This window comes from Sus scrofa, chromosome 1 (genome assembly GCF_054392235.1).
Source record: "Sus scrofa isolate SSC_HxYL_T2T_F1_AM1 chromosome 1, Sscrofa_HxYL_maternal_Yorkshire_Landrace_v2.0, whole genome shotgun sequence".
Taxonomy (NCBI): Eukaryota; Metazoa; Chordata; class Mammalia; order Artiodactyla; family Suidae; genus Sus; species Sus scrofa.
The window spans coordinates 277526573-277554282 of NC_139383.1; the positions used below are offsets into that span (position 1 = coordinate 277526573).

Here is a 27710-nt window from a genome sequence, read left to right on the forward strand (position 1 = left end):
TTGTGTAAATGTCAATTTCCTGGTTTTCACATTGTACTATCATTGCATAAGATGTAACCATTGGGAGAAACCAGGTGAAGGGTCCATGAGACCTCTCAGTACTATCTTTGCAACTTCCTTTGACTCTCTATAGATAAAAAGTTGGAGTTCTCGCTGTGGCACAGTGGGTAGGTGATCCAGCCTGTCTCTGTCATTTGCTGATGGTTTGGATAAGGATGAAAGAAAGAGAGGATTCAAGGGTGAAGGGCTTTGACCAGAGCACAGAGGCGGACAGAGTTTCCAACGACTAGGATAGCAGTAACTATGGAAAAGAACACATGAGAGAAGCAGAGTACAGACAGGACTTCATTAAGTTGAGGGTCTGTCGGACACCCATGCGGACACCCATGCGGAGACACTGAGGAGCCATTTGGATAGCTGGGTCTGAGGTCAAGGGCTGGGAAGTCTACAAAGACATAAATGTGGGAATCTTCAGTGAATAGGAGGTATTAAGACAAGAGACTAGATGAGATCTAAAGAGCTTAAATAGGTGTAAATAAAGAGAAATGGTCTGAGGTCTGCACCCTGAGACACTTTAATATTCAGAAATCAGGAAGATGAGGAAAACAAAGACAGCTGAGGAAAGGGCAATGGGACAGAAGACTCAAGATAATGCAATGACCTGGAAGTCAAATGAAAAGTAGTATTTCATGTCAGAAAAAGTATCTGACAATACCCACTGTTGTTGAGGATAGAGAGCAACAGGAACTTTCATACACTGCTGGTGGGAATATAAATTGCTATATATAACCATTTACTAGATCGTATACTGGCCCACAGTAACTCCTGGATATATATTCCAGGTGGCATGTATAAGAATGCTCCTAGCCAACAATGTGAGAGGCTGCCACAAAATAAAAAGAACCCTAATGTCCTTCAAAAGTACAATGGATAAGCTGTAGTATATCCATAATGGATACTATAAAGGTACAAAAATGAATGAACTATAGCTATATGCAGAAACATGAAATGTATCCCAGACAATACTGGACAGAAAAGCTTAGTCACAAAAAATTAAACTCAGTATGACTCCATTTCCTTAAAGTTCTAGGCAGTAACAAATTAAATTGTTAAAGAAAGCACACAAAGGTGGGAAAGCTTTAAAGAAAATCAAGGAAATGACTATCAAAAAAATCAGGAATGGGGAGTTCCCTGGTGGCTCAGTGGGTTAAGTCACTGCTATAGCTTGGGTTCAATCCCAGCCCCAGGACCTTTCACATGCTGCAAGTGCAGCCAAAAAAAAAAAAAAAAAAAAAACACAACAACAAAAGTTTAGGAACAGTAGTTCATAGGGCAGGGAGGTGCTATGTTAAGATAAATAAATGGCTTCTCAGAAGCTGACAAGTGTTCCATTTCTTAGCCAAGGTGGTGATTGTGTGGATTTTTTTTTTTTTTTTGCCTACGCCCGAAGCACATGAAAATTCCCAGGCCAAGGATAAAACCCACAGCTGATCCTTAACCTGCTGTGCCACAAGGGAACTCTATGGACTTTTTAAACAATACAGATTTTATACTTTCTATACATGTGTTATATCTCATAACAAAATAAATATAACAGAAAATAGTGTTCATCTCGTGTCCAATGTTGCAAAAAAGCCAGCTAAGATGAGGAATGAAAGCTAGCCACTGAATGTAATAATGCACGAGGTACAAGAGAGACTTGGGTAGCGTGGTAAGGAAGAAATGCCTGATAAAAATAAATTTTAAAGAAAGTGAGAAAAAGGAGAAAGAAACAATAGGCCACTCTTTCCAAAAGTAATGCTGTAAAGGTGAGCAGAGAAATGGGACTCTATTGGAGGAATCTACAGAATCAAGGGGGAGTTCAGCTGTGTCTTTCAAATGGGAGGCACTATAGCAAGTTTTTATGCTCATGAGAATGACCCAGTGGAAAGGAAGGAATTGATGCTGGTTAGAAAAAAAGAATTACTAGAATAATGTCCATTTGTAGACAAAAGGGGATGGAATACAGTGGACAAGTAGAAAAGCTTTAACCAGTCAAGGGAGGGAAAGCAAAGTATATGAGTACTTAGAGCAAACAAGGTCATGAGATGAGAGGGAGGGGTGGGAAGGGAAGTGTGAAATGACACATGTGCAATGCTTATCTAGGAGAAGTGGAGAACTCTAGAACTCAGAAGAGGACTGTCAGACAACGCAAATAATCTACTAAGGTTAACGTCTCAAACTTAAAGGGAGAACAGTTAAGATATCTATGGATTTTTTCCTCCAACAATGTCCAATAACCTGGTAAAGGCACAGAATTGGATTCAACCAGAATTTCTGGCAAGAGAGGATCAACAAAATAAAGGAATGTGCAAGGGAGTGATCATCATAATCTCCATGTGAATACAGAGAAGAGACAGAAGTGAGACCAGCTGAAAGGTGAGGGGCAATGAAGAGGTAGAAAAATCTATGGTGAAGTTCAAGAATTAGCGTAGAGTAATAGACAGTGTGACAATGAGATGTAGTTAGAAAGTGGGATTCCTGAGAAGGAATCATGGAGAGGGTACAGGTACAGTTACTGAAGACAGGGTCTAGGCTGGGTCCAACAGATGGGCACCTGAGGTAATAAGGTAGAAGACATAGTATGTATGGGAGAGGAAGTCAAGGAATTAGGATGCCAAAATTCTGTTTTAAAAAAATCATCTAAATGCATATTGAAATCACCAAGAATTATAAGAATAAAGTTTAGAGGTCAATGTCAGGAAGGCACATGCTAAAAACCATGAAATTATAAGGAAGAATGCAGCAAGTGTCTAGAGGCAATGGCCTTGGTTCCCTCGTCTTATAGCCCAGGCGCAGAATAGTTAAGTGATCTGCCCAAGTTGTGCAGCTAGTAACTGATAGGACTCGAATGGAAACACCAACTGTCTGGTTCTATTTTAAGCTATAAATTGATAGACTAGCAGTTCCCAAACTTTTGAGCAGAGACCGTTAAAGTTAAAAAAAAATAATCTAAGTCATATAACAATAGATATACCATCTAATGAAAGAAAAAACACAAAACCAAAAGAACTCAGTGAATGAAATAAAAATCTTCCTTATTAAGAATCTATACATATATTTGAAATTTTTATTCAATCATTCAATCCAGAGACATGGCTATGTGAATCTTCTTCAGAAATTCTTTGCCATTGTGTGAACATCCTCTGGAAGAGAATGACTTTCATTTCACAAACATTTATTAAGCACCGGTTTGTAATAATTACGTGTAGGGCCTGGAGGATTCCTTACCCCTGAGTTTATAGTTGAAAGCAGTGAGTCTCACACTTTTTAGTCTCAAGACCATTTTACCCTCTTAAAAAAATTATTGAGCACCCAAAGAACTTTGTTTTGTAGGTAATATCTATCAATATTTAGCAAATTAGAAATTAAAACAAAAAAATTTTAATGCAATAAGCAAAAAATTGCATTAGACATCAGAGAGGTGATGCTATTACAGGTCACATGCAACCTTCAGAAAACTATACACTCATGAAACACAGAGCCGAAAAAGCCAGGGGGGAAAAGGCCTTAGAATTACTATGAAATAATTTTCATTTGGTAAACTCCCTAAAAAGTCTTTATCCCACTAGAATTCTGTTGTTTCAATAAATAAACCAGGCCATTGCACTATTTTTATCATATAAGAATTATGAGAGTCATATCTTTTGTGGTAGGTAGGTTGTTCCAGATGAAAATAACTGGTATTAAACATTCCACCTTCTAGTATAATACAAGATGAAGAAGAAAGAAAGAGAGAGAGAGGTTTTTGTGGCATAATGAGGAGAGTGAGTGGATTCACATTTTGTATCTACTGTTTGCAGGCACTGAGTTGGGCATTTTAATCTGCCAACAGCCCCAATAGAGTGGGAATAATAGTCCTCCAGAAAGAGATGAACTGGTCATTCAAGGCCTAAAAGCTGGTAAACAGTAGAGCTATGACTGGAATCAGGTCAAATTGACCCTAAAGCCTGTGCTCTTTCTACTGAAACTCTAATCTGAGTTCAGAAAGATTAGCACAAATGGAAGAGAGTCCTAAACTTTCCAATGCACTATTTCCTCCTCTATGTATTTGTTTTCTCTTTCTTGGTTACGTAACACTTCCAAGCATGACAAGATCATTAAATTGTGGAGTTACTGTGATACTGTCTCCTCCAAGCTTGTGACTTTTATCTTCTCCTCACACCAGGGGTTCTCAAAGTGCCATCCCTAAGTTGGCTGTACTGGAATCTGACCAACAGAGCCAAATAAGTTCATCAATAATAATAAATGACAGCAAGTTAATGTCACAGAAGATGTGGGGCAGAAGAGAAGAAAGTCAGGAAGAAAAGCAATAAACATTCTTACATATGACTTGGGTTAAAAATCATTTAGTTCTCTCAGCTCTAACAAGAGAAGCATTCCATGGCCATCTCCATCACTGCCCACATCCAACCCCAACAAAAAACTTTCACGCTTACCTTCTTTATCAGTAACTGACCAGGAATATTTCTGAAAAGGCTTACTAGATGGGAGGGGGTCCATCTCCAGCACTTTATAAATCTGGCCAAAGGCTGATAGTCTGAGTGCATGCTAAAGAAAAAAATATTATATTTATTCAAATTTCAAATTTTTCATTCAGAAAGCCCTGAGAACATCTAGCTAAAAACACTACTAGCTAATTAAATGCTATTACTATGATGGCAAAAGTCACTAACTAAAGGCAAGAAAAAGGCTTTAAGAAGATGATGTGCTATCCCTCTAGTAGACCACAGTAATATAGCCCATCTCCTACCTGTGCACTGTGGGTAATCTCTTCTTTTTGCTGAATGGTCATATAGCTCAGAGCATCTGTTGGATCTCGCTCACAAGGATCATGAAGACCAGGACCCCCTTTGGCAAAGGCAAAAGAAAAACACAAGTACTATTCAGAACTGAATTACGAATTCAATAAACTAACATAAAATACAAGAGAAAGAAAAGAGAGGAGAGAAAAAGGAAAAAAAAACTAAGAAACAAGGTTAAAAGTCTGCTCAATTAAATGAAATAGAAAGGACAGTCATTTTCAATATGTTAGCATTTAAATGTCCTTGGTTTATTAGAAGTCACTTGCATATCCAAAGTCAAAATTGGGTCTTAACTCTGAGAATTTAGAAATAGCATGATGAATTATCCCAAATCTTTAAAAGGATTACATACAGAAAATAAGACCAAATTTAATTTTCCCAAATTAAACACCAGACTGCAAACAAAATGAACTTCATACATTTTAACCAAATATAAACATTTTCAAATTCAGAACTCTAGGTAAAGAAAATTCACAGCAGACACTATATCTTATTAGTACCTTTTATGTTAGTACATATAAAACATAAATTACAATTATTGAAAGAGAGTTTTATAGCACTTTTCCAACATTTAAGCATTCTAATTGCTAAAATTCCAAGCAAAACAACTCCTACACATCATTTTCCTGTGCAGACGACAAATTTAGCACATAATAGGAAACTTAAAATGGAATTTTTCTGATTCTTCTGCCTCCAGAGTTTGAAACCCTTACCAGGAAGTAGTATTCCAGATGCCAAACACTCCATTACTCGTCTCAAGGCCTCCCCAGCGCCCAAAGGTCTATTACAAGTACCTATAGACTTTTCACATATAAGCTCTAGTGGCTAGAAGATATTAAATTACAAATTAGTACATGCACCAAGTGTTAAAAGGATTCCAGTTAAATGTGAGCTGACATTTCTATCTACAATGGAGGCCAAAAAGGTTATAGCCAATTTAGGGCCCAATTAACTTTTCCCACTTGATTATCAACTTTTACCCAGCCAGAGTATTTAAGTCAACCATTTCTGAGATAATATATTCAGAAGACATTTTGTTATAAAAACTTTCTTTTAGGTTATCCTGAAAGGATTACTTAAGAAACTGCAGTCATCTAATTGACTTAGCAAAAATTTATTTAATAAGCCTTCACATAAGTTAGTAATAGCTAATAAATAGCCAATGTTCAAATCCAGCCCTCCTATCTCCCACTTAACCTAGGAAGCACTCAAACCACAGTAAGATTTCATTTCAGATATCCTTCCCCAAGTATTACGATTAGAATTTAAGGACCAAATCTCCATATTTAATAAACTAAAAACTCATGATGCCACATCAAAGTAATAATTGCTAAATTAATTTAAAATGACCGTTTACAGCTTTATTTGTTTTATAATGTTCTTCAAGGGGTCTTAATTGGTTCAAGCATAGTAAATTTCCAAATTAAGTAAGTTTGGCAACATACATTATAAACTACAGGTAAGTGTACTATTCACCTGACCTCAATTACTAACATGAACTTACTTTTAAATGTCTATACTCAAAGAGAAAGAAAAAGAGGGTATGGGAGCTATTATACTGCTATAGCAGGTAATTTTTATTTTATATGAAAGTAGCACTGGAAGAGAAATATGCCAGTCAAAGAGATTTTCCTGGGCAGTAGGTGAATAATAATCAACCACCAGTGGAGAGTAAAGTGCAGGGAGACACTCACTTTTAACAGCTATAGAACTTTTTTGTCAGAAAAAAATATCTCAGGCTCTGTAACATGAATGTGATGAGGTAGAAGAGACAGGTTATAAAAAAAAGAATTCAGACAACAAGATCCCTAATTTTTTTCTAGAACAAAAATAGATAATGCACATCTTAGCTAACTCAGAACAGAGCCATTTTACAGTAACATGTGATTTCTACAGGGTTTCCTCTGACTATAGCTTCGGAATTTGCTTTTTAATCATATTTAAGTACTTACCCATCCTTTAAGTGGGGCCCATGTGGGGACTCTGTTGCACAAATCACGCAGAATGCGGAGGACAATTACACATGATTTTAATCCATTTGCCCTTGCCTAAAACAAACAAAATGATTCCAATATCCCTGTTGAAACCCACTCTTCATTTTAAGAACACTGATCATGGATAGGTTCTTTAAAATAAATACTAATTAACCAGTCACTCATAAGTTGTCAAGCAAAACAATCAAGTTATTAAAAGTAGTAAAATTATGGTTTAGAAAGGCCTATTTTAACATAAAGGAAGCATATTATTAAAACTGCTCTTACAGCCTCATGGCAATCCCATTTCTGGGCAACTGTCTGTCTGAACTTTAACTCTCCTCCTTCATGTCAGTGTTTTATAAGCTATCATTTGAAATTCAGAGTACTAAGCCAAAAAGGACTATATGATAATTAAACATCATTGACTATAGTAGAAGCCATACTAGGGACTTCACCTAAATCAAATCATTTACTCCTACAATGATCCTAAGAGCACCCCCATTTTATATATTACACAGAAAACATTAAGCGGCAGGTGTTCCAAGTGAAACCTGCACAAGGCTACGATAACAGTAAGACAATAACAAAGAGCCAACCTGAAACCATTTGGCATGTCGAAGAGACGCCAAGGCGTTCAGGCATTTCTGCCTGTCCAGTAAATCCGGAGGATCTTTCATCGCAACCTTTTCTAATGGGAAAATGGGATAAAGAGAGACAGATACAATTTGACCAAGGGGTTCCTGTCAAATTACCAAACAATAAAAATAAAAAGAAGAGCAGCATTTGAGTGAACTAATAAGACTCCCAGAAGATTTCAGGATTTGGCTTTGTTGCTTTCTTCTTCAATAACATGCACTACGATTACTTAAGTCAACAGTCAACAGAGCCATTCTGTGCACAAGGACAACAAGAGCACAAAGGCACTCGTTCAGTAAACAAACGCTGCTACATACAATCTGGGATCTTATTAAGCATGTATATAACATCACAGGGCACAAAATAGGTACATAGCACTTTTTCCTTTGGCAGGCTGCAAAGAACAGAAATCTGGGACCAACAGCAGTAAAAACTTTTCTTTATAGAAGGGACTTTAATGACTAATCAATTCTTAAGGAAAACTGGGGCTCTTGTAGTTAATCAATTTGAGATATACTAAGAGAATACATTGAACATTGTAATTTTATTTTATTTTTTTTCACAACTAAATTAACTCATCCAACAAGACGACTACTAATAGAAACTTTACCCTACTGATAAGAACTCCTCAAGTGTCACTTTGGAGTTCTCTGATTTTTTCTTTTCTAAACAAAAATTATTAAAACTACGAAAGTGAAATATTTAAATATTATTTCAAGTTTTACATACTTTTTTTTTAAAGGACCAAAGAATACTAAGAAGTACAACTATTTAACTTGCTTTAACATTTCAAAGTTGGATTAGATGGCCCAAAGCAGCAAAATTAAGAATTCAAACATGTGATTAGTGACAAATATTCATATTTGAAAAATATAACAAGATGCTAAATCCATGTTTAGATAGCCAAATTTATTTCCTCTAAGCTACTAGGGAGTGGGTTTTTAAACTTAAACTTTTGAAGACTTGGTATATTATTTAAATGTATATAACATACAACAATATTTCTTGGAGAATGATTCTTTGTCTAATCTAATTAAGTCACATTCACCATCTTCTTTGAAGAACTCTCAGATGTAGGAGAGTACACTAACACTACTTCCTGGCATAATGACAGTCACAAACTCAGCAGTATGTTTGTGTAGGTTTTCCTTACTGGCTGCAACATGTAAAGGCTGAAGTGCTACACACTTATTTTCTGACCAGGCGAGCTCTACAGCAGATATTTGCATTGTTTCACATTAATCTCTGCAAACAAATTCAAAAACACAGAGTCTCGTTTCATTTACCCTTTTTACTCATAAAATGGAAAGCCTCAAAAAAACCGTTAATGTGTTTTTATTTATAAACATACACATACACAGGTAATTACTTCATTGATGACCTAGTTCCTGGCCTTGCTTAATTCTTTTTAACAACAAAAAACATACAACTAACTCATTTTCATATTTATATGTCAAAATGTCTAAGTGTGGTCAATACAAGCATCTGCGTAAAGCTCATTTGGAGATAGAACAAACTACTGTAAATGAACAATTAGAATCTCTTAAAAGTTAGGGGTGACAAAGGTTGACTGACTGCTAAACAATGTAATCCCAAGAAAAGGCATGGACTGCTTATTTTTTAAGACTTCAAACTTTGAGTTAAGAGTAAAGCAAGCTAAGTTTTATTCTATTATCTCATTTAAGCAGGAATATTGGGAAGAGGGAAGTCAATGGAAGGTGAAAGTGAGTCAGAGAAAGTTTGGATAAGAAAAGACAAGGCAAAACAACTCCTTTTGAACGTTCTGGTACTTCTGTCCAGTGAAGAGAGCTTGTAATTAACATTTTACACTCATCACAACACAAGACATTTTTATAGGGGAACAATGGCAAAAATGTTTACATAAATTCTTTGATTCCAAATGTTAGATTACATCCAAGAAATCTTATTTAAAAAAAAAAAAAAAAGAATAGTGACATCAGCCTGCTACAGACAGTCAACATTTGGAGGCAACAGATTCTACTAATAAGAGATGAAAGGGACAGGCAGTGAACAGAAGACTTGCACCAGATTCCCTTTTACATCACAATCACAATGGCCATGTTTCTTCATGCTCTGATAGTCAAAAAGTCAAAAGATCCAAAGTGTTTCAATATTCATGAGGTGGGAAACATCAGAAGGGATTTAATAATTCATCTCATTTTATCTTCTTCAAAGCTTGTTTTAAAACTATATAAAATTATATGGCACTGCAGTGCTACTTATAGGTCCTGCTTGCCTATTTCCCTAACTAAAAGCATACAGTTTTATATATTTTCATTCATTAAGACGTGGCAATCACAGAACTGCTGCTGGAAAAACATCGCTACTTCTTGGATCAGAACCTCAAGTTTAACATTTCTGTATGAACTTTAATGTAGGTGTTTCAATTTTGTGGAGATTTAAAGTTTTTCTAATAAAAAGGCATCTTGGTGTCTTCAAATTGGAAACAACAGAACTATGAGCCATTTCATTTTTCCTACAGTGACTAGTAAAACCAATTTAAAAAAACATATGAAATAGCGACAAAAATGCCAAAAGTAAAGAAAAACAGATTTAAAAAATGTATTGCTCAGTAACCTGCCATCAGGGCATGAAGGTACATAAAACATTCTGAACAATGGAAGCACTGAAAAGAAGTCTATTATGCCTAACTTTGTTTATTTGGTTAGAGGTTAGATCAGTGACTAGAAACACACCATACTGCAGGAAATGTTGGTCAGTTTCTCTCCATCCCTCACATGCAAGCTAACTCTCTGCCAGTTCACAAAAACATGAGCCTGGAGATGGGGCAGGGGAAAGTCTGAATAGGACTGCATTAAATAGGATTTATGTGCCTGGAACCTGGGCTCTTCAAAGGTAAAATAATCAAGCTAGGATATCATGAAGGCCTCCTTGATAATCTGAATGAAGCTGAGTTCATGCAGACAGAACTTTGAGGGTAGTCTGAAGATACCCTGACAGTCCCTTCTCTCAATTCCTTGAGGCTTTGTAGAGAGCAGATATTAGGGCTTCAAGTCAATGTCCATGCAAAAACTCAGGCCACAATAACATGAACAGGTAAATGTGGCACTAAGGTAAAACAGAACACTGTTCTCCTAACTTATAGTAGACAAATCCCTTCAATGCTTCAGTAGGCAGTGGACCCCTGGAAAGATAATGGCAAAGTTCCCAGGTGGTGCAACAGATTAAGAATCCAGTGTGCTGACACAGAAGCGACTCGGGTCACTGCTGTGGTGAGGGTTCAATCCCTGGCCCAGGAACTTTGCCAAAAAAGAAAAATATATATATATACAGTGGCTACAGGTTTGCACTGGATAATGTAGGTCTAGCAGCCGGGGAAGGCAAGAAAACAAAGCCTGCAGCATTTTTATAAATCCTAGTTGTAATTTCTGGACTGTGAGAATCTAATGTCTTCCACCTAGAAGAACTCATGCTAGTGAAATTCTGCCGAAACGCATCAGAAGTTCACACTGGCACCAATTCGGCAAAGGGACTTTTGGGCAACTTCTCTGAAACCCTGAAAATCTACCTTCATAGTGAGGACTGTGGTTTGTCTCAGCCTCTGTAGTTTCCCTATCTACCTGGTTTCCAATTGCACTGTAAATGTAATAAACAGCTGATTATCACCCTCACAGTAAATACATTTCTGGTTTAAAATCGCAAGCATCAAAAGAAGCTTAGACCATATGATGCTCAGAATAACTAAATCAGCTAAGATGCTCCTATAATCATCCTTGATAGTAACTACTAGACCTAAGAGTCAGAGGAGATGGGTAAAACGAGACTTTCTTCATTTATAAAACAGGACAATTATCTAACTCATAGATAGATAGATAGATCTATCTCACAGCTCTACCTTAGGGCTATTGTGGGGGTTAAAAGAAATCATATATAAGAAAGTGTTTAGAACACAGTAAGTTATAAAGTATCTTAACACTGCTTGAATTCTAAGATGCCCATTATTAATGATCGTTATACACCAGACAGTTCTACTTGACCAGATAATATGCTGGCTACAAAAACGCACTCAACAGATTTTGACTGCCTGCTAAATATTACATACTACTGTAGGTACAGGGATAAAGGACAGGAGTAGGGAAAAAGATACCTGTCTCAATGAATCGTAAGCCAGCTCATTATTAGTACTTGCAGCAAATATAGTATAATGATTTCAATACCATACTTCAATGGGTATTTTAAGAGTTTCAACCATGTTTAGGCTCACTTCTTCAGACCTATCATGTCCACATTATTCTCACTGTGAACTCAAGGCACTTGGAGTAGATACGTATGCACTGTGACTTTATGTATATATAAACACAGGATGTGAGCCATGTCTGCGAACTATGCCACAGCTCACAGCAATGCCAGATTCTTAAACCACTGAGTGAGGCCAGGGATCGAACTTTCATCCTCATGAATACTAGTCAGATTCATTTCTGCTGAACCACGACAGGAACTCCCACTGCGACTTTTTTTAGTAAGCTCAGTGACTACCACTATTTACTAAGCCACCACTTTGTGCTGGGAGTTATACAGGTCACATTACATAAATTCTCTCATTTAACCTCAAAGAACTTTCTAAGTATTCATTACCCACATGTATTTTTATTTTTGTCTTTTTGCCATTTCTAGGGCCACTCCTGTGGCATATGGAGGTTCCCAGGCTAGGGGTCTAATCAGAGCTGTAGCTGCTGGCCTACACCACAGCCACAGTAACTCTAGATCTGAGCCACGTCTGCAACCTACACCACAGCTCACAGCAATGCTGGATCCTTAACCCACTGGGCAAGGCTAGGGATCAAACGTGCAACCTCGTAGTTCCTAGTTGGATTCGTTAACCACTGAGCCACAACAGGAACTCCCATTACCCACATTTTAAAATAAAGAAACCTGTCCAAGGTCACACAGTAATAGTTAAGAATTGAATAGTTAAGAACTGAATACTTGGCTGCCAGGCACCGGGATCTGTGCTTTTTTCTCCTATGCCTTCTTTAGCAGAAAGTAAGACAGGTTATGGTTATTCTACAGGGTCTTCAAGTAAAGGACTAAAATATGGAAAGAAGACTGACAGCACAAGAGGACTCTTACCTGGGAAACAGTAAACAATACCAAAGAGGTTCACTATGTACTCTGGCCACTGAAAAAGTAAACAGTAATTTGAAACGAGTAGTTATAGATCCACTTCTGCAGAGACAACCCTGAGGAGATAAAGTAACAACCGTGTCCTCTAGTTCTGCCTGCTCTCAACCAGACTTTTCTTTTTTTTGATTTACCCAAGGATGTGCAAATGAAGAGAAAGAAAAGACATGAGGTATTTATGCATTGCGAATAGCCTGTTTGTTTCGTGAGAGGGGAGAAGTTGAGATTCTACAGGAAAATGTCTCCCAAAAAGTTACAATGCATATTTTTCTAAACTTTGAGAAAGAAAATGAGTGGATATTTTTTAAAAGGGATATCTCTCAATCTCAGAATTTCCTGGAACCCAGTGAATCTTGTGCTTTCACCCCATGCAGCAGGAAAGAACTGCATCCAGCCAAGAGCTCCTGTCTGGTGTCATGAAACAAATCCTACAGAACTGCACAGCCAAAGTCTCAAATGCTCAGCTACACTGTAAATGTAACACACTGGATCCTCAAAGTTGCCCAGAAATACGCAAAACTGCCAGTGCTGATCAAAACACTATGACAAAGCCCAAGTTAGACAAAATGAACAAATTGTAAGAGATAACAGGTGAGTCAACAGGGCTGTGAGGTTAAAGAAAACAGCAAAGCAAATCTTTCTGCCATTCAAAAGGAGAGGAAGTAATGTGTAAGACATTAGACCCAAGGTGATTCTTTCATCTTAAATGATGCCACACAATTTTGTTTACCTCAGCTGACGAGATACAGCTCATAAAGAGGTCTTGGGGTACTTTAGTAACCCAAACACCTTGAACATAAACTATGACTCTCCTACTTTTACTATAAATTCCATTCTATAATGACCAGTCCTCTAGTAAGGATGCAATACACTAAGGATTGGTTTTCACGTTCTCTGAACTTAAAGTTATAAAGGCAAAAGACTAAGCTTATGGGAATCACTGAAAACTGACAAAATCCCATGAAGTATACCAAAAACATGGGAAAAAAGAAGCTTTACGTTGATGTTCTCTTAGTCTTTTCAAAATAATAGAAGGGATGTCTACAGCTACAAGCAAACATTATCTAGTCTTTGGTAACTTCAAATCTAGACAAACCTAGTCTTCGGTAACTTCCGTCTTCTCATCTCTCTATACTCAAATAATTTTTAATATCTATAATTATAACTATTTTCAGAAATGATTAATTTTACACTAGAAGGTCAGGTAGAACACAGCTTACCAGAATTAACAGAATTATCTTGATACTTCAGAAATCATTTTATAGGTCTACAGTTAAAGGTGAACTGTAAAGCTGTTAAAGAAATTAAGCCATTTAAGATTGGTTCTTCAGAGGTGTTAAAGATATTATACACAGCCAAAAAAAAAAAGGTACAGGCATAAACCCAATTATAGATTGGAGGCACTTTAATTTTAAACTGTGATAAATGTGTCTAGTTTATATCTGTTCAGTACAGTACAGCTCATTTTAGTTACCCCAAAAGACTTTGTTAAAAAGTAACCTATGACTTTTACTTTAGGAAACCTATGTCTGCCAAAACTTAAAATTCTAATATCTCTAGTAAATATATATTTTTCTACCTTTACCATCAACTTGAAATAAATTAAGAAACTGACCAATATTTCTCACTGCACTGGTATTTCAGGTAGGAGAGTAAGCGATGGAACTTGCTGAATGTCTAGTGATGAAAAAACAGCAACAAGGAGTCCTGCTGGCCCAGTTAGGCCACAGTGCCTCTAAATTGTCATGACAGAGAGGGGCCAGTTGGTCAAAGGTCTGACACAGGAGAAATATCACATGGCAAGTTTCTAGGGACAAGACTGAGAGGCAGAAACAAACTAACATGAAAGGATAAAAATAATTTCAAAAAGGAAGCCTAGGTCCATCATTACTTCTGAAAACTAAATAGATTTCTCACTCTACTTTTATCCAATGGCATTGCCATGCAGAAATTCTAACTTCAGAAGAAAGTTAGTTTAAAGCGTAATTCCCACTTATATAATATGTAAAATGTTAACAGGATCACAACCTCCTAGAAAAAAAATTCACTGAAGATTATTTTTTTAAAAATCAATACCCCAATTTATCTCTCTTACATTATAAAACATTTACACATAAGGAATTAGATTAAGCATAATTCCTAAAAGGTTATATAGTTATTAGAAGTCAAAAGCAATGTGCAAATGAGTAACCTGACATAATTAAGTGAGTAAATTTGAAAATAATACTGTTTTGAACCACATTTAACCCTAAAATCAGACTGTCAAACCAAGCTACACAGAATAGGCTGGCTGATACCATAGCAATGCAATACTAGACAAAGTGAAACACCAAAACAGTATAAAAATAAAGTGGAGTTAACCCCCAACATGATAAACACAGGTTTTTGAATTAATGTATTTTATATTTTGAATATAGACATTTTTGCAAAATTCAGTGACTTCAGAAATAAAGCTGTTTAAAATACTATAGGTGGCATAAAAATAAATGAAGACAGGTACTTCTTAAATCCATAAAACATAATTAACACAGCATTCAAGAGAAGTCTTATGTGAACAGAACAAATACATATTTACACATATATACATCTATCTATCTGTATATATATATATGTATATACACATGTGTACCTCCGTCCTTCTTCTCCAATTCGTCCCTAATTAGAGGGGAAGTAAGTATCACCTTCAAAGTTAGCGTGGGCTCTTTTGTATTCCGAATTATAATAGATGCCTCATCTACACATTGTTCCACTTGATATTTCTCTTCTGTGAGTTTCTGAAAGTCACCAAGATTTCAAAAACACCCAATTACTTAAAATTTCAAAAAATGAATGACTGCCCCTTAGTTTTCAAATGTTATTAACAATTAATATTATTGTGCCAGAAGAGTAAATAGTCCAAATAGTAATAGTCTTTAGTATAGAGATAACATTCTCTCTCTCCTCCCAACTTACCAGCAAATCCTCTTTCTCTGTCCCTCCAAAAGCAACAATATCAGTCATCTATAAAAGTATTCAACAATATTTAAAATCATTCTTTCTAACGTTTGAAAGTGAAAGTTACCAACAGCATCAGTATATGATAAAGGGTAAATTATTGTCCTTTAAATTATTATAGAGAACTATTTCAGAATAATAAATTGCTGGTAATGGTCTCTAAACCAATACTGGTTTTGTTTTGGTTTGGTTTGGTTTTGGAATATGGAAGTTCCCGGGCCAGGGATCAAACCCATGCCACAGCAGCAAGCTGAGCCACTGTAGTGACAACACCAGATCCTTAACCTGCTGAGCCACAAGAGAAATCCTAAACCAATACCGGTTTTGACAGAACAGCCTAAACAGGAATTCCTACTTGCTAAGGACTTACAAATACAGGATTATATAGGTTTTTATATAAGATTATGCAGAGGTTTAAAGAAAATCAAGAATAAATGAAAAAGATTCTCTGCAGAATTACACATCAGCAAAAAAAATAGTATAAACAAGTAACTTCCCTTCTCTACCAACAGATCTCAGAGATCATTCCAATAACTCCTTCTCTAGGACAAGTAATCTGACATCCACAAGGAAATGTACATTGCTTCTAACAGAGAGTTATACAGAAAATAATCACCAATTAGAATCATAAAACAAGTTACATTTAATATAGTATTAGTTACACAGTGGCTTTCTTGGTGAGGAAATTTGGCATCTATTACCCGACATCAATAGCTGAATGGAAACACTATTGGGTTGGTCTCTGCACATCAGTGTGCATTAAAGGAACTCAAAACCATTTACATAAAAACACCATTCTGGAGTTCCTGTCTTGGCGCAGCAGAAATGAATCCGACTAGGAACCATAAGGTTGCAGGTTCAATCCCTGGCCTCACTCATCGGGTTAAGGTTCTGGCATTGCCGTGAGCTGTGGTGTAGGTCACAGGGGTGGCTCGGATCTGGCATTGCTGTAGCTGTGGCATAGGCCGTCAGCTGCAGCTCCGATAGGACCCCTAGCCTAGGAACCCTCCATAAGCCGTGGGTGTGGCCCTAAAACAAAACAAAACCAAAAAACCCACCATTTTACCATTAAACATCCCCCAAAAGACAGAAAATTCATTATCCTAATTTTGAAGAGAACAAACCAAGGAAGGGAAGGGAAGGCCACATAGTGGCTGGAAAAAAACAGAACTAGAATATAGAGAAAAAGCAGAAACTTGCTCATGTTCATTTTGCCACTGTAAAACATTTTGCCACTGTATAACATTAAAGATGTCTCAGAGAATAAGTCAAACTAAATTTTTCAACTGTGCACACAGATTACCATAAGACACATCCAAAGTAATAAACATACAGTATAAGTGCTGGGTTAGACTAATTCTAAGTGATTCTGGTTTTGGTCATCCTTCTCCTCCCTTACTCAAGAAGTTCTAAAATCTCCCTAGAGGAATTCCATGGTGGCTCAGCATTAAGGATCTGGTATGATCCCTGGCCCAGGAACTTCTACATGCCACAAGTGTGGCCAAATTAATTAATTTAATTTAACTAAATTAAATCACCCTAGAAGAGAGTATATACAGAAAACGTACAGTACAACATCAATTAATTATGGTACTTCCACAACTGAAAGTTTTGCTATGGTTAAGTGCTCAGGAAAAAGATTTTTGATTCATAAGAAAATAAGATCTTGTCATATCAGCAATTGGTCTCTCACACACACACTAAGAAAACTAGGGGCAGACAGGGAGTAAAGGTAAAAGTCACATTTAAAATGATTTTCCAAAATATTATTCACAGTAATAATAATGGGTGTGCTTGTGTGTAGCTATGTGGGCATATATATGTGTGTGTACATGTACACAATTTAACATAAAATGGGTGTACAATTACATCCCCACTTTCTTTGGGTACCTTTATCCTAACACTTATAGTCATGGATCTACCATCATACAAAGCAGCTGGTTTCACTGTTGGATAACCCTACTGGCTACATTAAATTCAAGTATGTTTCTTATAATGTCCACCACCGGTCTTAAGAGTTCAGGACACTTTCACCTTCTCGAAGAAGCTCTTCAAAGACCTAAAAATATCTGTGTCTTTTTCAGGCTTCTCTAGCCTAAGAAGCCCTAATTGTTTTGAATTTGAAATGGTTTACACAGCCTTTACTATCTCCTGAGTCCCTCCCTTGAACAAGCTTGACAAGAACATTTTAAAACTGTGATGCCCAGAAATAAAGACTCTCACTCCGGAGAGAAAACGCAGAGTTCACACAGTTGTGATCTGCAAAGAGAAAGCTCTATTAACACAACTGTAGCTTGGCCTAATCTCCTATATCGTCGATACTGGAGAAATATGACAGATTTTCAGAGTAAGAACTTCAATTTCTTATTGCACTGGTTCTCAGTCCTTTTTCCACTCTGACACAACTGAAAATATGACCAAGCTCATAAACAGGATTCACTAAAGGAAACACAAAAGGGGGCGAGATGGTGGAAAGCATCTATGTCCAATCCTCTGATTACTATGTTAGTATAGATTTTAAGAGTAACAATGTTCACTATAATGAAAGCAGAAATACAAATTGGAAAAATTTTTTTTAAAAAAACAATGAAAAAAAAAATGGGTTTATTAACATTCTAATAACAAAAAGTATTATCAGCCAAAAACCCATTACTGAGCTTTCTGTTTCACAAATCTTTATTGTATTCCACTGTTGCTTACCACTCTCTCTCCTGAATGATCACATAAGGATTTAAAATAATTTTTTAAAGAAATGAATTTAACTCTTGAAAGAAGAGAAATATTTTTTCCATCAGAATTGAAAATGGAAAAGCCAAATATGGGTTTGTTCAGTCATTTAGAAAACCTTAAGATCTGAGAATGATAAAATAAAATAGTGCTCCAGAAATTAATATAAGAAAATGTGTCAATAAGTAACACATACTTGAGTATCAAGAACAGTAGTAAAAAAATCAGGAAGATGGTTTTGAAGATCATTTGGTGAATATGAAAGAAAATGAGCCAGTAACAAAGCTAATAAAAACAAATTTACAATTCATATTACTTGGGGGTGGGGTGGGGAGGGAGAAGAGCCTTTTTAGAAGAAACACAAATAAAGGAAACCAACAACAACAAAAAAAAGAGAGCATTCAGCAACTCAAAGTTCAACCGTGTGTACTGATATCTATTTATGCAACATGGAGGTAAGGACTAACTGATATGGATCATCAAAAAACTATAATCTAATTACACCACAAACGGCACTGAACACAAACCTGAAACTGAAAGGTGATCATGGCTTCCCAATTAGTGATGCAACTGGCCCTTGGAGCAGGCTGGCAGAGTAGGTCCTAGGGTGACCACAGCCCCAGACCGATGGATTGCCTTCAGCCCTGAGGAGCCCTCAGCCTTTAGCGGCATCCTCCAGAAAGCAAACCAACATTAAAATTTTCTATATGCATCCCAATGTGAAAAGGTTTGGAAACAAGGAATGAATAGTGACTTTCCATTAACAGAATGAATGAGCGAAGTTAAAAGAGTCTTCAGTTTAAAAAATTAACATCTGTGAAAGTCTCTCGTTGTCTATGCTCTTTTTGATTTTTTAATTCTTTTCTGCATATACAAACACTTTCAAGAGTTTTATGATGCTGAGAGGCCTAGTCTGGAAAACATGAATGTTCTCAGCAAGACGCAGCTAAAAAATTTAGGCCTGTACCTTAAGAACCATCTTAATTTGATAAATATATCCTGATTACTAATCACCAGAAGTTTGCCTTAAATGTGATGGATGAGTCGCTGACCCAGAGTAGCAATATCCCTTTTGTCTGTACCTACCCTTTAGTATTACCAATTTCTTGTTATTAAATTTATCAAGGTCAGTACCTATTTTCACCTTTTTCAAATTCTCCTAGAGGTACAATTAAACTGTACTCACCTGAATCTGAATAGGAAGATTATCTTTGACTGTATTTAACAGGGTCTCTGTGGGTTTGTCTTTGCACATTAAAACCAGCTCCAAGTCCATATCATCTTTAATCAGCAAGCCTTTCGCAACCAGGCCAATCCTCATTACACCACACAATGTCCGACCACCTTGATCCCTAAAAATAAAAGTCTGAATGATTACTTTCACAACCTATTTCCCAAACTATAACTTAATCACCACCTGGCTTTTTGGCTATCCATTTGATTTTATAAGGGAGAACATAAATCCAGATATCCAAAATTCCACAAAGGCCTATCTCAGACTTAAGGATCTTAAACTATCTATCTTCCACAAAGAATCAACAAGGAGAATATTTCAAACTGTAGATCTTTCAATTCTTTATTATATCTATAGTGCTTAGAAAAATCCAAAAATACTGGATATTCCCCTTAAATAACTTTTCAATTTTTTAAACTTCTTCCTTTTATCTTTTAATTACTAATTAAAGAATTGTGAGAAACATGAACATGGTGGTATACTGAAAAAGAGCATCAAGGTGGAAATTAAAAGACCTGAACTCTACTCCTAGTGGTGCCTGCTGGCTCAGTATCTGTTACTGTAAAATGGCCCTTGCTCATCCAGTCTAGCTGCAGCATCCTAGGAATCCTTCAACATTTATGAGAAAAGCAGAATAATGTGATAAAAGTAAAGAACTGAGGAACCCAAAGACGATCTGCCAACACATGCATTCATTCCAAATCCAGGGGTAGCTAAAAGAACAAGCATTCAAAAACATCAAGTCATGAATGGTGGATAAGAATAATGTTAATATCTATCCTTGATTTTAATACCAAAGTTTTTTATTAGTATATTTCCCTTAATCACAAGTGAAAATGTAACTAAATTTAGCAATCATTCAACAAATGAGCAACTATGAATATGGAAAACATACTAAAGGAGCTCCAATCTCTCCCGCTCAAGGCTCACACTCTAATTAAGTACAAAAGGAGCTTAAAACCTGCTTAAAAGGGAAAAATAAGTAACATCTGAGAACAAACTGCATGCCACAAATTCTCATTTAAACCTTACAAAGAGCCTGCATTTGAAAGACAAGGAATGAGAATCTCAGGAAAGGTGATTAATTGTTCAAGTTCACAGAGAAAGTAAAATGACAAAAGCCTGGATGCAAACTCAACTTGGTTTGACCACAACACTCAAGTTCTTTACATTATTTCAGAAAGAGAGAGGTCAAAATTAGACAAGGTCAAGCAAAGCAACCTGCAAATGTGACTTCAACAGAGTCTTGATTTAGTTAGATAGAAAAAAGGTCATTCTAGCTGGAGGCAAAGAAACAGCTGAGTTGAGCTGAAGCCAGCACAGTAGAGAATGAACTAGAGAAGGGAGAAGAGAAAGAAACAAATGCAGTGGAAACAAGACAGCAAGTCATAAATAACCTAGCCATGGGCTCACTGCCTGGCACACCTCAGAAATTCGATTAACATTAAATCAATAAAAAATTATAAGGGTGGTACAAGTATAGAAAGAACAGCATTCTGAACCAAGTGAACCAAGTAGAGGGAATTATTTGATATTAAGAATAAAGTCTGTCATCTCTGATTCTTCTGTATCCCTGTTCTCTCATCTTCTCATTCTCTCAAATCTAATAAAAGTTTATAAATTCCCCCTCCATAATCACCCTCAAACCTTTACCTTTACAGACTCTTAATACCTCTCATCTAGACCACCTAAATAACCTCCTTCCACTGGCCTCACTGATTAACCCCTACCATCTCATCTACTGTATACAGTATGTTGCATCCAGAACAGTCTTCCAAAAGCACCACCTATTATTTTCCTGGTGTCCCACTGAGCACTTACACTGAGCATACTGGGAGGCAGTTTAGGAGACAGTAAGACTTTCTGCTTCAAATCCTGGCTCTGCCAATAATACTGTATGACATTGGGCAAATTACAAATTATTTGACTCTTTTGAGCCTACTCTCATTTGTAAAAAAAGGAATATGTCCTCCTCAGTAACGTACTGAAATAGGACGGAAGGAGGCACGGCACAATCTTTAAAAGAATGACACAGAGCTTGGTATACATTAATAGCTCAATAAACAATAGTTATTATTCCTTAAATAGACTCTATACTCTCTCACACCTATATCTTACTGAGATTTATTTTTATTTCCACTTTCACTGCCTGACAGAACCCTCTGAACCTACTGCAATTACTATCTCCTTCATCAAGTTTTTCTGATCCCCAGTACCAGCATTAGTCTCTTCCTGCTCTGTACATTCACATTTTTCTCATGGATAATCAAAGTGAAGTTGCTAAGAAAACCAGATCAGAAATTTGACAGAATTTAATGTGAGTCCTAACCCCACCACACACACTCATAAGCAACTCTAAAGCAGTAGAAATCTCTGAGGTAAAATGAGAGTGGAGAAAGGGGATAATAATAATCACAGAGACTAGCAGATCTGTTGTAAAATAATGTGAAAAACAATCTAGTATAGTTACTGGTACTTAAAAAATGGTAGGTATTATTAACTAGCCATTATTAGCTTATTAAATTCCATATCATAAATATGACATACTTGATCTTACTACATAGAGGACATGACTGCTTGAGCAGAGAAACTAAGTTCTAATTCAGTTTTTTTGTTTGTTTGTTTTTTGTTTTTGTCTTTTGGCTTTCTTGGGCCGCTCCCGCGGCATATGGAGGTTCCCAGGCTAGGGGTCGAATTGGAGCTGTAGCTGCCAGCCTATGCCAGAGCCACAGCAACTCGGGATCCGAGCCGCGTCTGCAACCTACACCACAGCTCACGGCAACGCCGGATCGTTAACCCACTGAGCAAGGGCAAGGATCGAACCCACAACCTCATGGTTCCTAGTCGGATTCGTTAACCACTGCACCATGACGGGAACTCCCTCTAATTCAGTTTTGAATTTAAATATGAGGTTTTATAAAACAAGCAACCCAGGTATAGGAAATTAATTAAAATTAAGCTAACATTCTAATAATACAAATTCAATTTATATTGTTCAATTTATTTGACTTGTGAGTTTGTAAAGAGGAAAAATAGAAGCGCACATGTAAAAGCTGCCTAACAGTGCCTGACATTAGAAGGTACTTAGTAAATAAGCTGGCTCTCCCCATCTCTGTGCCTCTATAGTGCTTACACACGTCAGGAGCACAATACATGTCTATGACCAGAACACAACTCTGTTCTTAGAAGCCCGGCCTGCCTCTGTTTTATACAAAATAAGGGCACAATCATTCCACACTCCTTGAGTTTTACCACATGGGAAGAATCACACACAAGTGTTCCATTTCGCAAAATGGAAAGACTACAGAGACAATCAAGAGCATGCACACAGAGCACTATATTTAAAATCCAAACAAAGCATAGAGTACATTATTTTTTAAAAATCTTGAAAACACAGGGACTTAATCCAGGTAAGCAAAAGTCTACTACAGAACTTTCTAAAAGTCTCCTTAGCTTTGAGAGCAAACAACAGAAGATATATTTAAAAGGCCTGAACTTCACTGAAAAATAAAGCTGCACTTAGAAATAGTAAAAATAGGGAGTCTCCATTATGGCACAGCAGAAACGAACCCAACTAGTATCCATGAGGATGTGGGTTTGATCCCTGGCCTCGCTCAAGTGGGTTAAGGATCCAGCATTGCCACGAGCTGTGGTGTAGGTCACAGACGTGGCTCGGATCCCACATTGCTATGGCTCTGGTTGTAGGCCAGTGGCTATAGCTCTGATTTGACTCCTAGCCTGGGAACTTTCATGTGCCGTAGGTACGGCTCTAAAAAGAAAAGAAAAGAAAAAAAAAAAACAACTAAAAATAGCAATTTTTATGTTACATGTATTTTGCCACAATAAAAAGTTTTAGGAAGTTCCCTTGTGGTGCAGCAGGTTGAGGATCTGGCATTGCCACAGCTTGCAACTGCTGCATAGATTCAATCTGGCCTGGGAACTTTCACATGCCACAAGGGCAGCCAAAAAGAAAACAAACAATAAAACAAGTTTTAAAAAGGGCATAAATACATTCCAATGTACAATTTAAATATGAAATGCATGGTTATTTTACTTGCACAGGGACTGGGATACAAAGAGCTAGATTACTGGATGATATTACTAATTATCATGAACCAAAAAATTAACAACACATTTTTTAAAGCCATCATACGCAAGAAAAGTGAATTACTGCCAAGAAACTTGAAGCTGACAAGTCAGTGACAACATGCAATGTATATATTACCTGTAAATGGCTAACAAACTCAAGGAAAACTTCAGCTAAAAACTGATTAACTTTCATCTGAAGATGAAAGGTTACACTACATTTCAGTTAAAGAAATCCAATTATTAATACTTTCCCACTACTCTTTATCTACTTATCACACTGATTTAGAATTGAAAGTTTGAGAAAAAATTCTATAACCTCTATCATCAATTTACCAGTTGTAGCCAAAGTAATACTCTTAATGCTATTAATAAAGTCAAATGAGCTTCATCTTTCAAAGTAAATCATATTCTTATTCAAATCATAGTGACATTGCTCAAAACAACAACTCTAAGTTAGCAAGGGATAAAATGTTTCCTAGTTATCATTCAGCTTCACCTCACTAATCTCTTACTGTTGTCAACAGCACCAAGACTACTCTGCTATAATTACGGAAGGGTCTGGCTCCCATTAGGCTTTTCTTCATTCCACAAATATCCAATGAACACTTACTATATGCAAGATACTATATGGATCCTCGGAATCAACTAGGCAGATACAATCAAATATTCCTGTGGAGTATTCTCCTGCACTCTTTCTTCTATACCAGGATTTTTAAATATCTAACAAAAATGTCACTTTAGAATTTTGCCAAAAGACCGAAAGCACTACTATGTGTTTCTGAATTTAGGAGGCTGAACTAACACATGAAAAAGATGACATAATCTCCAAAAGAGAAGATTTCTAAAAGGGAGTGGTTCTCCCTCAAAAGGCATCCTGAACAGTTTTATCTTCTTCTGGTCTAATCATTGTTTCTTTCTTGCGTTTTGCCTTCAAATTTAACTCAGAAAAATTCCACAAACATTTACTCCCTTGCTTATAGTCACATAGGTGAGAAAACCCCAAAGAACACCATCATACAGCAAATGTAAGCCAGGGGGACTGCACCCTGGGCTCTTCTGAGCATTAAAGGAAAGCATCACAAAGATCAGGCCATACTCACTTGGAATAGGTGTCCACAGCCTCATCCTTCTTCACTTCTGTTTCCCCCTCTGCTTTTGTGCCTTTATTTGTTTCATCCAGCCAATCAGAGACATGTTTAAGAGCACATTCGACAGTAGACACCATATTCTGAACAGCTTCAAGTTCTTCTGGAGATGGATAGATTGTTGAATGTTTCACCATAACATGGCGATCATCATTGGCAAAAGATCTAATAGATCTCTGTCAGAAGGCGAAAGAAAACAAATGCTACCTGAAAAGGATGACTTACAACTATATTTAGGTCAAGTCATAGCATTAACTGTCAACATTGAGACAATAAAAAATTGCTCAAGAGGAAATAAAACCCCACCCTACTGAATTCCACACCAGAAAATTCCAAATCATTCATGTTTTAGAAAAGACCACCCAAGTCATATTCAGTATAATGTATATGCCACCTTTTAGCTAAATCTATGTGTTTTCAATACCACATTTAAAAAAAAGGTCATCCGTATCACACACCTACAAGAAAACAGATACTTCCTAACTTTAACAGAGTGCCTAGGGTGCAAGAGTGGCTCGTGATACCCAGTCAGTCCTTTCCAAACTGCTGGACACATCTTCACCTTGAAAAATGGAGATTTTGTAATATGGTAACAATACCAAACACAACATTATTTGTGAACAAGGTGGCAAAAACCATGGATCACATTAGAATATTATTTACTATTTGGCATTCAAACCTTTGGTGTGAAGTTTTAATTTTTTAATAAATTAGTAGGAGATATCCTAAATTCCAGAATCAGGAAAATACATACTGTAAAAGAATTAACTTCCAAAACTAATTTACAAATGTATTCACATTCTCAAAATACAAATCCCCTAAAGACAGATTTATTTTAACACTCAACGAAAATAATTTTAAAGCTCATGGAGGGGGGGAATCAATGAGAGTATCAAGAACAATTCTACCAAGATGGATGGGTGGTGCCATTACATTAAAACAAAATATCAAAAATTTAAAAAGCAATAATTAAAATGACATGCTTGGCTCAGAATCAGTGGAACAGATTAGAGCCTAGAAATAGAATGAATTTCATGAAAATTTAATAGAGTAGATCCGTCACACATCCAAAACCTTTGAATATTTCCAAATTTACAAATACCATGCAGACACTCGTACCAGTACACAGCAAAATGAACAAGGATAACTTGGTAAATTTCCATTAAGCCAAAAGTATTCTATATAAAGGTGACTACAGTGTCCTAACTTACATGAAATTATGTGCTAGTAGATGGTAAATATTTTGTTTTAAAGTCTTTATTACAGAATAAAATAGTCATAATTCTTTACCAGTCTTGTCTTTTATTTTTGTTTGAATACCAATGTTTTAAAATCAGATTAATTTGGACACTAGTAAATTAATACTAAAGTATCACTGTCCCCTACAAAATGAAGCAAGCGGAAACTAAAAAGGTAAGCAGTCCTTTGAAACCCTCGAATACTATATCATAAAAGTACTAAAATCAAGTATGAGGCTTTCTTTTTTCTAGATAAAACCATCTCTGTTTAGATTTCTTTCTTACTCAAAGTTCATGACCAGTTTTCCAATTGGAGGAGTCTTTTGCTACAAAGAAACAAACTTTTTAATCACATCATGAGATTTATTCATAAATCCCAAAATACGTAACAAGAAATCAAAGCCATGTAACAAATTAGAGGAGTTCCCTGGTAGCTCAGCAGGTTAAGGACCCGGCATTGTCACTGCTGTGGCTCAGGTCACAGCTGTGGTGTGGGTTCGATCCCTGAGCAGGAACTTCCACACACCAAGGTCACGGTCAAAAAAAAAGAAAGAAAACTGGGAATGCTAGGTTGTTCTAGGGATTACATCTTAATTAATTTGTTCTTTAAAGAAAAAGTTCTACTAATATTCTAGTTTTGGATGGTGGGGGAAAAAATGTTAACTTGGGACTTTACCTGTCATTTAGTTTTATGATGAGTTACTAAGTTACTTAGCCAAATTACTCAGCACTGTGCACTGGGCTCACCTTAGGAAAATTACACACTGCTACAGAACACAAACCTTTGGTGTTTTTCTCACAAATAACACAAAACTGCAAATGTTAAATCCAAGAATCTACTGGATGTTGACAGGACAAGCACCATGAAACAATGATGAAAGGAAGAACTGAATGAATGTTATTACCCACTCACCCCCCAAAAAAGAAAGAAATATTCTTTACCCAAATAAGCTCCAAATTTACTTTTTTAAATATTAAAAAAATTAAATTGGAAGAACTATGTTTTAAATGGAGTTCTCATTCAAATCAGATCTAAGGCAAAGGAAAAGAAACTGTAAAACACCTATCGACCAATTAAATTACATAAAAACACAAAATTACCACATCAGAAATCTAAGATACATTTAAAATGAATTAAACTAGAAAAGGAATTTTCATCAATTATGACAAGTAATATACACAAAGCATTTCTTATAATAGATAAGCTGAAGAGGTAAATAACTCACATGGGGACAAATACAAATTACACTGTCATTTTTCACATTTCACCATAAAACTAAATGAGAGAAAATCCCAAGTTAACATTTTTCCCCACCATCCAGAGCTAAAGTATTAGCAGAATTTCTTCTCTAAAGAGAAAGTCAAACAAGTTATAACCTCTGGAACAAATTTTTAAAAATCAAATAACATCAGATTGGCTAAACAACATATTTCAAACATACTGATGATTAATATTTTTGTGCTTTTTCTCCCACTGCAACATCTTTTTTAAGCCTTTTCTCACTTAGAGAAAAAATTCACACATCCTCCAGAACCAAAATAACGGGGGGGGGGGGGGGGGAATTCAGCACATTTTACCAATTAAAAAAAAATAAGCACCAGAGATTATGACCTGATCTAACACCTCACATTCAATTTAGGTATGATCTTTCCACAAAAAACAA

The 27710-nt window shown here is 36.3% G+C and overlaps 1 protein-coding gene across 10 annotated transcripts in view; it reads right to left on the reverse strand.

Annotated features, from left to right (window-relative positions):
* STRBP (spermatid perinuclear RNA binding protein) overlaps window positions 1-27710 on the reverse strand; it is a 161016-nt gene that overhangs the window by 54924 nt on the left and 78382 nt on the right. For 8 of the 10 annotated variants that reach the window (XR_014827221.1, XR_014827222.1, XR_014827220.1 and 5 more), the window contains exons 3-10: window positions 24764-24984; window positions 19527-19692; window positions 15249-15393; window positions 7417-7508; window positions 6797-6892; window positions 5558-5669; window positions 4793-4890; window positions 4479-4590 (exon numbers count right to left, since the gene is read on the reverse strand). Coding sequence is in view for 5 of the 10 variants with exons in the window: in XM_021074611.2 (XP_020930270.1) it covers window positions 4479-4590; window positions 4793-4890; window positions 5558-5669; window positions 6797-6892; window positions 7417-7508; window positions 15249-15393; window positions 19527-19692; window positions 24764-24984 (1042 nt within the window). In the remaining 5 variants the exon portion in view is untranslated. The remainder of the gene's footprint in view (window positions 1-4478; window positions 4591-4792; window positions 4891-5557; window positions 5670-6796; window positions 6893-7416; window positions 7509-15248; window positions 15394-19526; window positions 19693-24763; window positions 24985-27710) is intronic. The other 2 variants (XM_084996015.1, XM_084996004.1) reach the window with 1 other exon arrangement.